Source organism: Vigna umbellata, chromosome 1, assembly GCF_029865625.1.
Source record: "Vigna umbellata cultivar VRB3 chromosome 1, Vumbellata_1.0, whole genome shotgun sequence".
NCBI classification, from domain to species: Eukaryota; Viridiplantae; Streptophyta; class Magnoliopsida; order Fabales; family Fabaceae; genus Vigna; species Vigna umbellata.
In genome coordinates, this window is record NC_142165.1 from 16727436 (window position 1) to 16743320 (window position 15885).

The window sequence follows — 15885 nt, forward strand, 5'->3', positions numbered from 1 at the left end:
GGCTAACCACATGCAAGACAGAAACGTTGCATGCTCACAGTCCAAGAATACACGGATAAAAGGGAAAATGACTTACCAGCTGAGAAACACGAAATTGATCGATCAAGATCGAAGCCCTCTACGTCGTGGACATCTGGGCACCTCCTGATCGTCAATCACACAACTCAATAGTGAGAGATGGTAGAGAAAAGTCAGAGAACTCTGAGGAATAGTGTTCTAGAGAGATGAAGTGTTCTTAGAATAATGAGACGTGTTTATAAAAATGTTATTTATATTATAAGATTATTTTAAAGTAAAATAATTTGTCTCATTATTTTAATACATATATCTGCTCTAGTACTATATTTTCTAGGTCTTACACGAGCTTCTAGAAATATTTTTCCAACTCATGAAACATCAAATTTATATATTTTTGAAATCTTAATATTTTTTAATATACTACTAAATACTAAAATTAATAATACACTTAATATTTTTGAAATCTTAAATGTAATTGCATTTAATACACTACTAAATACTAAAATTAATAATTTCATTAATATATATATTAAAAAATTTAAAATAAATAGTTTAAATGAACATGGCACTTGGAGAGTTTAAAATGTAGTTATACATATATACATGAATAACCTTTTGGGTTAAATATGTTTTTAGTCCCTAAACTATTGACCGTTTCTGGTTTTCGTCCCTCTTCCAAAGTAAGGTACAATTTAGTCCTCAATCTTTAAAAAACGTTCGTTTTAGTCGAAGAAACGAACGTTTTGAGGACTAAAACGAGGACTAAAAACAAAATTTTGAGGACTAAAACGAACGTTTTTCTAAAGAATGAGGACCAAATTGTACCTTACTTTGGAAGAGGGACGAAAACCAAAAACAACCAATAGTTTAGGGACTAAAAACATATTTAACCCTAACCTTTTGCAAAAGTAGTCAACTTTTATAAATTCTTTCTTATATTTTTTTTATCATATCACATATACTTATAATATTTATATTCTTTTTCACATATATATTATATGTGATTTACCATTTGAGATGTTGATACTGATTTGAGTATTATTGTTTGGACACCTAACAAATTTTTATACATATTTTATTCTTTAATTTATTTTTTTATAAATACAAAATTTTAATAACCAAAATTCTCTTAAAAATAGATTGTTAAGTGGTGCATATATACAGTGTAAAAAGGCATACTGATTTTTCATTGATTTACACTAAAATGTCAGAGTGCTTAAAGTTGAGAGTAATGATAGTGCAGAATGTAAGGTGCACTGTTCTTGCATCAGCATTTCGAAAGTAGCGTATTTTTTGACTTAGACAACCTTTTCATGTGGTTCCAAACCTTCCTGACACTAATGATGAATCCAAGTTATGGTCGGTGGATAGAGTTAGAAACTTGCATGTACTACCATTTTTTAATAAGCACTTTCTTCTTTCTCTTAAACTCATCTTTAAGCACTTTTTCATCTCAGTTTTGAAGGTCGTTTCCATCATTTATCTTCACCCAAAACAGAAATCAAAAAGAACTTCACACAAACCACTGCTCCATATCAATATATATGATTTACCTTCAAAAGGTTAACTTGATAGCTTTTACATTTAAAGGCACAGATACATGACATTTGTAGAAAAAAAATATACTAAAAAGTTTCACCTAGCTTGATTGGTTGGTAATAAGCTAATATGTCTCTTTCTTACACTTCACCTGAGGCTTAGGACTTTCATCCTGCATGGCAATGAAAACACAGAATTAGACTCAACCCAAATTAGTTAACAAAGAAAATTTTTCTGTATTGGAAAATGTTCTGCAGAAAAGTCGGTCTCATATCTCATACGATTTTAAATCAAGTATAAGTGTAGTTTATAAACTAATTTAGAGTTAAAACAAGTTCATAGTATATAAATAGATACAGACCTTATCTTATAGACCCGGTAAGATTAAACTAGGCTTAAAGGTTCAGTGAGATTAAATCAGGCTTAAAGATTCACTTTTTTTAACAATTTCTGTTAAAAATAATGTCTTGATTGCTTGAAAGTAAAGATATTTATAAATCTGTCAGTGATTTCTACTCCTATGTGAGAGTTTTAGGTGGTGTGAAACAAGGTAACCAAACATCAATGGTGAAGCAGAAAAAGTCTAACTGTGCATGACTCATTCTGCAGCATAGCTGAAGCAAAATTTATATGCAAGAGGTTGATAAGGTTTGATTTTAACCTTTGTTCTTCATTCATGTAACTGTAACCTCTGATGCTGCCTGCTTCTGTTGCAGCAACTTTTCTGTAATTGGGCAAGGGCACACGACCTTCTTCAATCTGCTTCAAATCATCAACAAGCATCTCATAGTGCCTTTTCACTTCTTCCACTGTTTTTCCTCCCACTGCCCTGGCCAAGTTCTGCCACCGATCTGGGGTGTCCTTGTCATAGATGGCCAAAGCATTCTCAAACTTCTTGTTCTGCTTTGTTGTCCAAACTGAGCTTGAGGCCATTGTCACAAGTGTAGCAATCGAAATGATAACAATAATAATCAAAAGATAAATAATGGTAATGAAAGTTCAATGTTGTTATGGCAAAGCTATGAGGATGAGGAAACTGTCATTGGTGATACCCTTTATATACTGGTGGATGATGGATGGCCTTGGGAGAAAGTGTGTGAGTTGTGGGTTGTGTACTTTATGCTAGCTGTTGCTTTCTACCAACTAATATTTTCAAAATTTTCACTTGAACATGCTAATCTCAGTTAATTCCTTTCATTTTTATATGCATGAAAAAGTCTTCAATGCATAAAAAGGTGTTTACTTTAGTGATTTCTATGTCTGTTTAAGGAATAATCTTCAAGTTAGTCTGCAGAAACCAGAAATACCCTTTGATTTATTAACTTAATGGTAAGACAAGTTGTGAAAAATCAGACCACATTTTGGGTAACTTACACCAGTTTAAGAAATCTAGCATTTAAAAAGTCTCTAAGAAATAGTACTCTTACTGAATTTCAGTAACCAATAAAGTTATTGCATACAGTAAGTTTCACTATTTCTTCTAATTATTTTTCACATGCATACTTGGCATTTGTTGGAAGTTAGAGGCATTTGGACTGTACACAGAATTCTAGTAATAATAAACTAAAATTGACATCACCCCTAATCTACCATACCAAGTGTCTTTGAAATTGAAATAAGAAAAGTTTGAAATCTGTCACAGCATGCAAAATCAATTTTTACCTACACTAATTTCCTTCAAAAATCACTTTTGCTAATAGTTAAAAGCTTGTTTCTTTGTAAATCTCTCATGGTTTGAAAATTACCAAGTGAAAGAAAAAAATGACCTCATCTCTGTCTGTAGTTGATACGAGACTTCCAATCTGATGACACTTTTATATGATAATTTTATCTGTAGTCGTGAGACTTGTAATAATATATAAAATGAAAAATCAGTATATTTGTTTTTTTTGAAGTTGTTCTTATCATGAGATTTCTATTGTCTCTTGTGCTGTATTGAAATGGTACTGTTACAGAGGACAAGATGGGTCCATTAAACGTTCACGGGCGCAGGTATCATGCAGCAGTGTAGAAAATTTCATGCCAAGATCTTCTGTGTATGGATCAGACAGCAAAAACACAAAAGCACCTTTTTACATTTGGATGTTTTCAAATTTCTCTTTCAGTGTTTGTGGTTATGCCACAAAAGTGGCTTCCATTCATACAAGTCCTCACTCCCCAACAATCTTCCATGAAAATCTCAGGCTTTTGTTCAATAAATTATTTGTTTGTTCTGAACTATCACTGAGTAGTTCTACCAGTTTCTACATGACAGAGTAATTAAATATCATTAATCACTTTGTTTTAAATTTAGAAACTTAAAAACATGTCACTTAGAGATGAATCAAGATTACACAACTGGTGATGATCAAGGACTAGTAACATTTTTTGGCTTAGCTGTCAACCATTCTAGCAAATGTTAATTAGTCCATTCCAGTCATCATGGTTTTTGACATTGTACACATCTGAATATATATATATATATATATATATATATATATATATATATATATATATATATATCAGCAGTTTGTTCAGAGATATGGTGAAGATGAAAAAAAACATGGCTAGCTGTACTTATCTTGTTGTCGAGTTGAATCTTACCTTACGAAAAGGAAAAAAGCTATCTGCTGCAAAGTGTACCTCAAAGATTGAGCTTAAGGCACTTTCCATCTGTTTCACATTTACATAAGGTGTGTTTGATTTATGGTTGACAAATAAAGACAATTTTTCATGGAAAAACATTGTTTTTTCCTTTACTTTATCTTGAAGCTTGGTTTGGAGGACATGGATCAACTCTAGCCAATTGCACCTTATCTCATGTCTCTTTCTCTTCAAAATTTTAGTTTTTACACAATTCTATCTAGAAATTCTCTTCAAAATTTTAGTTTTTACACAATTATATCTAGAAACTAATGGGTCTTTCAAGGAGATTAAGATAAAGAGATTAAGATAATAAGTTTATGAATCTTCTTTTTATAAGATTTTATAAGGTGATTAACTTAAGCTAATCACAAGTACCTTGTACCAACCCACATACTCTACTCACCAAGATGAACATTTTGCTCTAATGCTAGTGATAGATCTTTTGATAATACAATATCAAATGAAACATGAGTTCAATTCACGTAAGAAATTGAAATCACTTCCAATCCATAATTTTAAAAACAATGAGTTAATGTAAGATTTAGACTCTCGCTTCAATTTCCAAATAAAAACTAGTTCATGAAACAAGGATTATGCGAAAAAGGCTAATTCATGTAATAAGGGATAATCGTATTAACTTATGTTACTTTACTCACAATGTAAAAAATACATTCTTTCATGTAGACAAAATGGTTGTAAGCTTTATAGTATACAATTTAACCCATTTCAAAACTTAGTTTTTGATGAAAATCTTATATTGATTAGAAATAACGATGAAAGTCTTATAAGACTGGTTTAGTTTCATAGTAAAAACAAACAGTCTATGTAAGATAAATCAAACATGTTATCATGAAACAAAAACTTAGTTCATAGAGAACCAATAAAAAGTTGTGACAAGTGTGTATGGTTAAATTGAAATCTAGTTTGGAGTGTTTAAACCATAGTTGGTATGCAAACTGTAAACTAACTAGACATTCAGTGAATTAGATGGAATGAATGTGACAGGAACAGAAAGTTATGTGTGAAGAAGAACAGAATCTTTATATCTTTAGACTCGTGCTACTTTGTCTAAGCCTACATTATGCATGGAATATATAACTAGGGTTGTCAATTGGTGAGTGAATTTAATCCATGGAGGCACCAACAGTGATCATTGGAGACTAAACAAATTGATTTTCTGAAGACAAAAATCAAGGTGGAAGTGATGCGATGCTGATACATTTGGAATCCTTATCATCCACGTATATCCCAAGCTCTATTTATCTCTCAAAAGAGTATCCAGTTTCTACTTTCTACTTCACAAGCTTTATACAACTTGGAATTGGGACCACACCACTCATTTGTAACCGCAGATTTGGAGATCCATGTTCTGGTTCCAAACTCTTGATGCTTTGTCTCACACTAGTCAAAGAGAATTGCTCTCAAAAATTATTCCAAAATTGTTATTTCAACGTATAGACTCACACTTAGAATTCTAAAATTTCCTCCTTCAAAGTGAGTCTTTTCTGCACTGATACACTTCACCTCTAACATAAGCATTTCCAACTACGAATACCCTTTCTCATCTGAGCCTAACCTAGAAGGAATTAACGAGTCTTCCTTTAGTCTTCCTTCAAAGTGAGTCTCTTCTGCATTGATACACTTCACCTCTAACATAAGCATTTCCAACCACGAATACCCTTTCTCATACGAGCCTAACCCTAAACCCTAAAAGTTTTCACATCAGATTTTCACTTTTTTTCTTACATAAGATCTTAGCCTAACCACATAAGGGATACTCGCCTAACTCAACCCCACAAAACCTTGGGTGGTCCGATAACAGCCCGGTTGTAACCATGACTCTCGTATTAGAAGGTGGGTTATAAGCCTAACTTAACCCCTCAAAACCGGCTTGTAAGGTGAGGTTTGTACCTCACTTATATATTATAATTTTGCCTTATCTCTAGACGACGTGAGACTTACAAAATACTTTTTCATCTTTATCTAATACGAAACTTACACTCACTTTGAAATTCTATCAACCATAACTTTCAATGACTTTTTTTTACCTGGGCATCAAGTTTTAGCAGATCATAACTTTCTGAGGGAATATTTGAATTTTTTTTAGAAGAGACATAAAGTCACATACCCAAAAGAAAAAATTCTGATGCAGAAATTCGTATAAATTTTCTGGAGCAAGAAGGAATGAAGATTAGTTTAATATTTGCTTTGGTTTTGCTGAAAAACATGACAGTGTGGTTATGTCATGAACGAATTAATTCGCATTCCTTCACAATTTTTTCGTACTCTTTAACATAACATTAGTGTTTATAAATGAATGAGATTAATATATATTTCAATGATCCTAAAGAAAGAACACACATACATAATATTATATATTCTGCCAGGTTGTAATAGATAAGTAGAATCTTATATTGTGATAAGAAGTGATAGTTTGATACTACATACTTTAGATTCGAATATAAAGGATTGAATTAAATTTGATAGATGATGAGATATATTCTGGCACCTTCTTGTACTTATTGGATGTCATTTTTGCTATATATTCTCAATAAAAGGCAAGCCATAAATAGAACAAAAGCTTGCTGGAAAATACTTTTATCCTTCTAATTATGTCATATTTCAATCTATTTATACTAACCTTTTGCCCATTCTCCTAAAGTGTGTTAGGAAATTTAAGTTATATTAGAAATATATTCTTTAATTATCAGAATTGCATATTGAGTTGAAATCATAATATAAATTATCATGTGTATTTATTATAATATAAATTAACATTAATTTACAATTAACCTCAAAGGAATCATTTAGAACTATAAATTTATAAAGAAAAAAACAAAGGTCCTAAAATCTAAATCTTAAACTTTAAACGATAAACCACACATATTCAATTATCTTTATTATTAAGGATTTCAAACAAAATTAATCAAATAAAAATAAAAAAGTTTACTCTAAAACTGTAATTTTTTCTTTTACACTTAAAAAAATAAATATGCCAATACTAGCTGTTATAAACTGAATATTTAATCAACTTTTATAATCAAACCTTTTATATATTAATAACCGCAAAGTGTTTTCCTGAGAAAGAAAACTCATAGCTAAACATTTTAAATTTATTATATTAATTCGTAATTATTGTTATTGTTATACACTGATTTCGTCCTTTTATATTTATCATCTCTTTAAAAAATTAATATATATCAATACGAATCAATTAATAAGATAAAAACATTAAGCTTAACAAAAATTATATCTACTCTACTTTGGTGTAAGTAAGTGGACCCAAATGTTAAGACTCACATCTAGTTGGGCTTCCTTGGGCCATACTCAAGATATTTCTTTTACCACCTCCATGTCTTTGTCTTATACTTTGATAGGTGTCGAAAAAGTTCAAATAATTATGAATTGAACAAATTTTAAATTGTATAATTCAAAAAGATATTTTTAATTCGTAATTTGAATCTAAAAAATGTATTGTAACTGTATAATTTAAAAGTATTAATATATTTATAAATTCAAAAAATGTATCATGAAAAATGCACACACTAACGTTTCAGTTTTCATATATGATTTTGATAACATAAACTTAATTTATTAAACATAATTTGGTTGTGAAGGATGATATAATAAGCCAGATACTAATAATGTTTATTTGAAAAAAAAATATCATCTTATTATCAATTTGCTATTTGTACATATATTCGTTTAAAAAATACTTAGTGAATATTTTAAAATCTACAAATATTTTAATAGTTACGGATATATGTAAATATTTAAAAAGTATGTTTTTATAAATTTTTAAAATAAATTTTGAATAAAATTATAAAAAATATAATATAAATTAAATTAAATAGTAATTTAATAAAATATAACTTAATTTTAATTTTAATTAAATTTTCTTAATAAAATATAAATTAAATTTTTATTATAATAGAGAAGTATTGGTATGTCAGCCCTTGTGAATTGTCAAAGGGGTTGTTAGAATATTGGAAGCCACATGAAGGGGATATTAAAATTTAAAAGTTTATGATTAATATTTAAAGAGGACGAAGAAGATATTGTGAAAGTGGAAACCAATAATTTACACGTAGATTACGATAAGAAGAACACACGTGTATGTAAAGCCAAACTAAGATGGCATTGCAATGAATGAGATTTTTGCAAAACCACTCATCAACAAGGAAGACACAAAAGTGCCTTTCAAGACCTAAATAATTGAACCATGACAAATCATCAATTAATAATTCATTCCTACTTTTTTATTCCGTGTCAACTATTCACTACCATTTGCTCTGATTCATATTATAAACACTTGTCTATATTAATTAAGTTCTAAATTTCTTATAAATTTAAATATTTTTAATTAAACTTTTTAGTATAGTGAGTAGCCAATTTTTTATATTTTTTAATTAAATTTATGTGGTTTATTTTTTTCATTAAATGACTGTCGTGATTATTTTATTGTATTGTTATCTTGTTTTTTTTTTTTATATATTAAAAAATATGAAGTTTTGCACTTAATATAAGATGATATTTTGGTTTATGTAAGTGATATAAATTTTTATTGTATTTATTCAAAACGTGTTGGATAATAAGAATGATATTGTGGATCGAGGGTAGAGTCAAAGATAATTTTGTTCGTTAATTGATATTATAGAAGTCATTGAAACACATAATGACTTTGTTATCTAATATGTTTCGATAAGAATAAAAATTACTCATTTTATATTAAATTCTATATTATTTTGTATTAATAACACAATTTTTAATTCGTAAAAACAAATAAACTAAACAAGTGACGGATAAACATAAGACGATTATTACAAAAGAAACATAAGAAAAAACCAAAAAAATAATCAAGTAAGTTGATGTGCAGAAGAGTTTTCATAAACAATTAAATTATTTAGATACACAGAGAAGGATAAGCTAGCTGAAAATAGAAATAGTACAAAAACACCTAATAACATGTTAAATTTCACCATACATATAACCAGAATCTTCTAGATTCCATTTATCCATGTATGTTCCATTGAGTCAGACTAATGAAGTCATACACTTATGGTGACAAAATATTGTTCTGTCGAGTTGACATACACAAGGTTAGTCCATGTCACGATCATAACAACCATGTGGATCGTCTTTATGACAGACAATACTCTCACTACCTAATCATTTCCTCTACATGAATATGAATGATTAGTAGAGTTTAGGATGATTACAATAAATGGAACACACACACATATATATTTATAAATCTATCAACAATCATTTTTAACATTCATAATATCATTCATTAAACTTATCACAATAGAACATATAAGAAAAAGATTCAAATTTTATAACTTTGTTCAATGAGAATATCTACTTGTCCAGTGAGTAGTGCCTGAAAGTTTACTCGTCGGACAACTAGATAGCTTGCCAAACAACATTTTTAATTTCATCATATAATTTAGGTAAGCTAGTTTTAAAACAATTTTAAATCACAAGTTATCTATTAGTTAAAACAATTTTATTAGTTTCCATTATATGATGAAAGGATGAACTTTTTATAAAGAATTTTAAATCTCATCAAACTCACAAGATGTCTTATCTATACATAGAAGTAACACAAAAACGATCCGAGCATACTGTTATGATCACTAATCAACAAAAACTCATATAAACAACTAAAAACACGTATGTAAATGAAAGAAGATTCACGTGAAGAAACTCAACTTATACAAATGAAGAAATTAATTGATCCAAATTGAAAAATAATTTATAAAAAAATAATGTTTTAAAATAATGAATCTCGTTACAACAATTTATATTAAAAAAAATTATATTAAAATTAACAAATTTTATTATTTTCAAACCATTATTATTTTTAAAAGGTCATTCATTCTTCATGTCTTTACAACAATCACTCACTAAGTTAATGGAAAAAATAAACGATAAAACTCAATTAAAATACTTAGTAATATTTTTAATAAAAACTTAATTAAAATTAAAAAAAAAATCAAAAGTTTAAAAATTTAAATGTTCCTGTTTTTTATAAAAATAAATTACAATTTTCAATCAATACCAAATATTATTACAAGTAACGGTACTTATCATATGACAAAAAGTTAAATGAACAATATTCAATTCAATCATGATGTTTAAATTATTCTATTATTAAGTAAAAAAAATTCAAATCGTGGTTATATATTGTAGCTATTTACACTTTTAATTTTAATCCATCTTAATTATACTTAATGATTACAAATCTACCTAGTTTTAAAGTATATCCTCGATATTGAATTTATGTGTAGAAATAACTATTTTTGAATTTTATATAAAAAACAAATTAATTTTGAATATTAGAGGAAAGACTTGGTCAATAAAGATTTTGTTGTAAGACGTAGAATGAGTCAATGACATATTGTTTTGATGTCCTTTTCATGTCAAATTGTCACTTGCGACCATAGGTTACAGCCGACATCACATTCCACACAATCCAAATTCCACACGTTTTTTCTCTTACCATCTTTTCTCCTTTTTCCTTCTCATCTCAAAACTAAATATTTTCATTAATTACTTTTAAAAAACATATATAAATATCAAGTGCATGAACATGTTTAATTAATTTTAAAAAATATATATTTTCATTTATTTTTATTTTTTCTATTTTATCTCATCATTTCTATTTGGTGAGTTTGTAATAATAAAAGGTGTTAAAATTTATATTTTGTTTAACTTTTGTAGGTTGTGTTGCACATTTTATTGTTGTCCTCTTCTTCAATTGTCATATTGAAAATTTGAATTTACTATGAAAAAAAAAATGCACACGAAGTTTCGAACCTTAAATACGTTAAACACATGAAACTAAAACATAACACACTTTGAATTTCTGTCTGTATTTCTCTGTGTTTTTCTGTTTCTAGTTTTTGGTAAATCTCTCAATTTTTTTGACTAACTCTTTTTAATGTGATAAATTAGTATAACGATTGAATAATTTATTTAAAACTTATTGGTTAAAATGAAGTAACTCAAATGTAAAACTTATTATCTTGTTAATGGAAAAATTAAATGATGGAATATTTAAACTAAAATAAAATATATATTGTAAACATTCAACAAAAGGAAAATAAAATGTCCAATTAAAAATACTCATTAATTGACTTTATTAAATTTATATGAATAAAATTATTACAAAAAAGTTGGACCATATAAAGTTCAATGCCTTAATAATATCTAATTCAAATGTAGGGTTGTGTTAACTTAATGATGTTAATAACCTTTTTTTTTATTTTTTTTTATTTTTTTTTATTTATTATTATTATTATTATTATTATTATTATTATTATGGTGTGAGCATGACGGCAATGGAAACAATGTGTGTGAAGGTTGACGAAGGCATTGTAAATGATGATAATATTGGTACACCTTTTATAACCATTCGGTTAGGTTGCATGACCCGCTTTTGTAGTTATCCTTCCCTTTATATATCTCTCCCCTTTTCTGTACTCAGTGAATCAATCAATCAATAATATTTCCTTTTTCTCTGGCTTATCTTGTCTCTCTCTCTTCTCCTTTAAGCCTTCTTCTCTCTACCGTGCTGTGAATCTATGAAATGATAATATTTTTCCTGCAAAAGGACTATTAATGGATGCTGACACTGTTATCAGTCATTATACTTGTTTTCCACTTGGCCACGTGCTTCCCAACATCACCAAATAGGGTACATCGCTCTATTTTCTATTTCTCTGCATTTATATAATTACTTTGTAAAAAAATAATTAAGTTAAAAGGTTTAAGAAAAAATGAAAAAAAAATATTATAGTATTTTAATTTCAAACTTATTAAATCACCGTACCTTCAAAATATTATCTTAAATTTTAAATTTAATCTATCTGCCATGATTTTATCATAAAAACAATAAATAAATATTTAAACTGCACTTAATTTTGACTTCTAAATATTATAAAATTATTAGGTGTAATAAAAATATAAGTTTTTAATTGAAGTCTAAGAAAAATATTCATTATTTACAATAAAAAAACTTAAGAGAATGCTTCGTTGTCAATTCCGTAAACACTTATGTTTTGTTCTAATTATATTTTATCTCTAAATTAAATTATAAAATATTCAATTTTGTATTTTGTGAAAGTTATATAAAATATATTTTTTAAATAAATGATAAATTATGTATTTCTTTATGTGATATACGAAATTTTAACATTTACCATAATAAAACTTTCGCAGTTTAATGAAAAATGATGTTTTATAAGATTTGGTAGACTAAATATTTTATAATTTAACTTAAGAATAAAATACAATATTTTTAATAGTTTAAAGAAAAATATCATATTTAAACTTTATAATAAAATGTGAGTTATGCAATTAAAAAAAGTATATGGTTAGTTAAAAGTTAACACGGATTATTGTGTGCTGTCAAACAAATTAGTGTAATTAAAAATGTTTTAGCAAATGTGTTTTAGAATAAAGAGTTTGTCCCTTCAATTTAGGATCATGTCCATTACCGTTGGGTGGAGACTAAGATCCACTAGAGATGTTTTTTAATTTATGTCGTGTTTGAATTCGAAATTTTAAATAATTTAATTTTATTCAAACCCTAAGAAGTTATGGTATTAAAATGTAATGTTTAGGTAGTTTATATATATATATATATATATATATATATATATATATATATATATATATATATATATATATATATATATATATATATATATTTAGGATAACGATACTTGACAATATTTATTTGACAATATTTTAACATTATCTAAGTGTCATTCTGTAATTGGTTCAAAATTATTTTACGATCAGTAATAATAATTATAAAAACTAAAATGGACCAATAACATAATGACACGTTGATGTTAAAATATTGTAAAAAAATGTTGTCAAAGCATCATTATTCTTATATTTAATATGATTTATGAGTATTTTAAAATTATACTTGAAAGGTATCTTATAACAGTAGATTGAATTATTGATAGATGGGAGATAAGAGACACTTCACTTAAAGTAAAGGTAGCAACTTTTTTTAGTGGCAACCTTTTGTAAAGTTTTCTAGAGTCAACACTTATTCAATAAAGATCTTTCACATTTTTATAATTTGTATTATTATTGTATGTTATAATTAGTACATAAATAATGTTTTTTTTTTCTACGTTTAAAATGATTTTAATCCTTTGTTTTATTTTAATAATTGTTAACCTTAACTGTTTCTTTTTCCTTTAAAAGCATTTATTATTTAATTATAGTATTTTCTAACTCCATTAGTAAAAATAAATAAATTCATTTAGTTGTTTTCGTTTTCAATTTAATCACATTCAATTTAACATAAAATAATATTAACTTTCACGTCTCAATTACATCGAGACTCCTAAGTTTATCTATTATTTGACATCATATAAAATATTATTAAAAAAATAAAGATAAAATAATACAAAAATATGTAATATTACACCAAATCATAATAAAAAATTTCACAAAACATAAATAAATTATATATAAAAAATATTAAAAATAAATAAACGATAGATAAATATCATATTACTTATATTACTTTTAAACACTAAAATAACTAACTTATTAATATAATAATTTTTCTCACGAAAAATATGTTAAACCTTAAAATGTATATTATAAATAAAAGAGAAACACATATATAGTTTTCTTCTAAAATTTAAATTATCACTTTTTTATGTGCAAAATCTATATAAACCAAAACAGAGGCTTACTTACTAACCAATGTTTAATTAATAATAATAGTAATATTTTGTTTTGGTTTTAATATTTTGCTAAAATTACTTTTAAAATGATCGTTCTAATATATTTTTTTTTAAATTACAAAAATTAATAATTATTTTTAAACTTGTAATTCAATAAATTAAATTCAATTACGACAATCCGAAATAGATTGGATTTAAAAAAAAAAATACAAAAAGTCTCAAGTCAATTTAACTTGGTTTTTTAATTGAACCATATGATAAAATATTTAAAGTCCAACTTGTGAGCATCCATAGTCACTAAATTAGGTGGCAACAAATAAATTAAAACTATTTAAAAAAAACCTAAATTAAAAGAAGATAAAAACAATCGTATGGTCTAATTCCGCCCAATTTTCTTTCCTAGCATTACAGTAAGTCTACTGAATTCTTTTTGTTGTTTTAACTAATTTAAATAATTATTTTAAATTTAGTTTCATACTCGTATGAATTAACAAATATTTTTGCTTTGATTTGGTCAAACCCTATCTAATTCAGTTTTCAATTATCTTTAATTATAAAACAGATATAAATTTTGGAATACTATCTTCTATGCAAGAAATTCAATCCAAACCTAAAAAGAGAGAGAGAAAGTTACTTAATCTCTATGTTTCAGGATAATGTTCTGATTTTAAAATTTTCAAAGCATCGCTTTTAATTATCGATTATTCGATCTTTATGACCTAATTATTTTTAGGTTTAATTAATAATTTAATTTTATGATTATTTTGATTTATATATATATATATATATATGTATATATATTTATATTTATTCAATTAAGTTTAAATATTTTTTAATATAATTAATTTGGATTTTCTGTTAAATTGGTGTTATAAGTGTTTAGAATAGGTTGTTAGAATATGAAAAGTATAACATGACAAATGGTTAAAGTAGAAAAATTTTAAGATAAAAGATAATTTAAATTTTAATATGTAAAACTTTTTAAGTTGGCATTAATGTGGAAATGGTTGAATTAATTATAGAAAATGAAAAAGTTATAGAAACAAAAAGTAAATTATATGATTTGTTTGGATTATAAAATTAAAATTCATTGGGTATCTGAAGGTCTATTTTTGTTATTGTTTGTCTTAGAATTTGGGTGTAGTTACACAAAAATATTATTTGTAAAAGTATTTCAATACAAAATTAATAAAGATCTACTAGTTAATCGAGTTAATGCATAATAAATGTAATTATATATATATAAATAAATTTTGAAATAAATTTCAGATTACTCATGATCTAATCATAATTCAATGGATATTAATCATGTTTTGAATATAATGAAAAATATAAATGAGTTTTTTTGGATTAATATACACATAAAATTATCTATTTATATTTATAATAAAAAAATATAAATTAAATTTAAAATATAAATAAAAAATAATAACAAGAAAAAAAATATATCTAATAATCATCGTGTGATATTCTTGAATATATGATCGATCCGTCGAAAATGAATCAAAGGGTCACACGATACATTATTAAATTTTAAAAATAAATTATTAATTATTTTTTTAAAAATGATTTTACAACAATACTGTGAATTGAAAAACATCAATAAATTAATAATGAAAATATTTGTGCATCAGAGATAGACATGATAGATACGATGATAGTTAAAACAGAAAGGGAATCTTGTTCACGAGGAACGTCACATTAATATTTAAAAAGAAATGAAAATTTAATATGCGTCAAATTAAGTTATAAAATTGAATATAAGAAAGAGTGTGTTTGAATTGAACACAATTAAATAAACGAAAGAAACATTGTTATCAAAATCCAATAAACAAAATGCCCCTATCGTCAATTTCACACTTTTTCTGCATAAAACTACGGAATTTGGACCCATCTTTCTGTTCTCATGCGATGCCTTCTTGTTCTCCCTTTGAAAATTCTTCGTGTGAAGACATTGCAACAACTGCAACTTGTTCCTACT

The 15885-nt window shown here is 26.3% G+C and overlaps 1 protein-coding gene across 1 annotated transcript; it reads right to left on the reverse strand.

Moving 5' to 3' along the window:
* Positions 1–1530: 1530 nt before the first annotated feature.
* Positions 1531–3966, reverse strand: LOC148204823 (protein RADIALIS-like 4). The gene is made up of 2 exons (XM_088098129.1): positions 2219–3966; positions 1531–1729 (listed from the first exon to the last, which is right to left on the reverse strand). Exons 1-2 carry the CDS (start codon positions 2488–2490, stop codon positions 1705–1707), a joined length of 297 nt encoding a protein of 98 aa, XP_087954255.1. The 5' UTR covers positions 2491–3966; the 3' UTR covers positions 1531–1704.
* Between the last annotated feature and the right edge of the window lie 11919 nt (positions 3967–15885).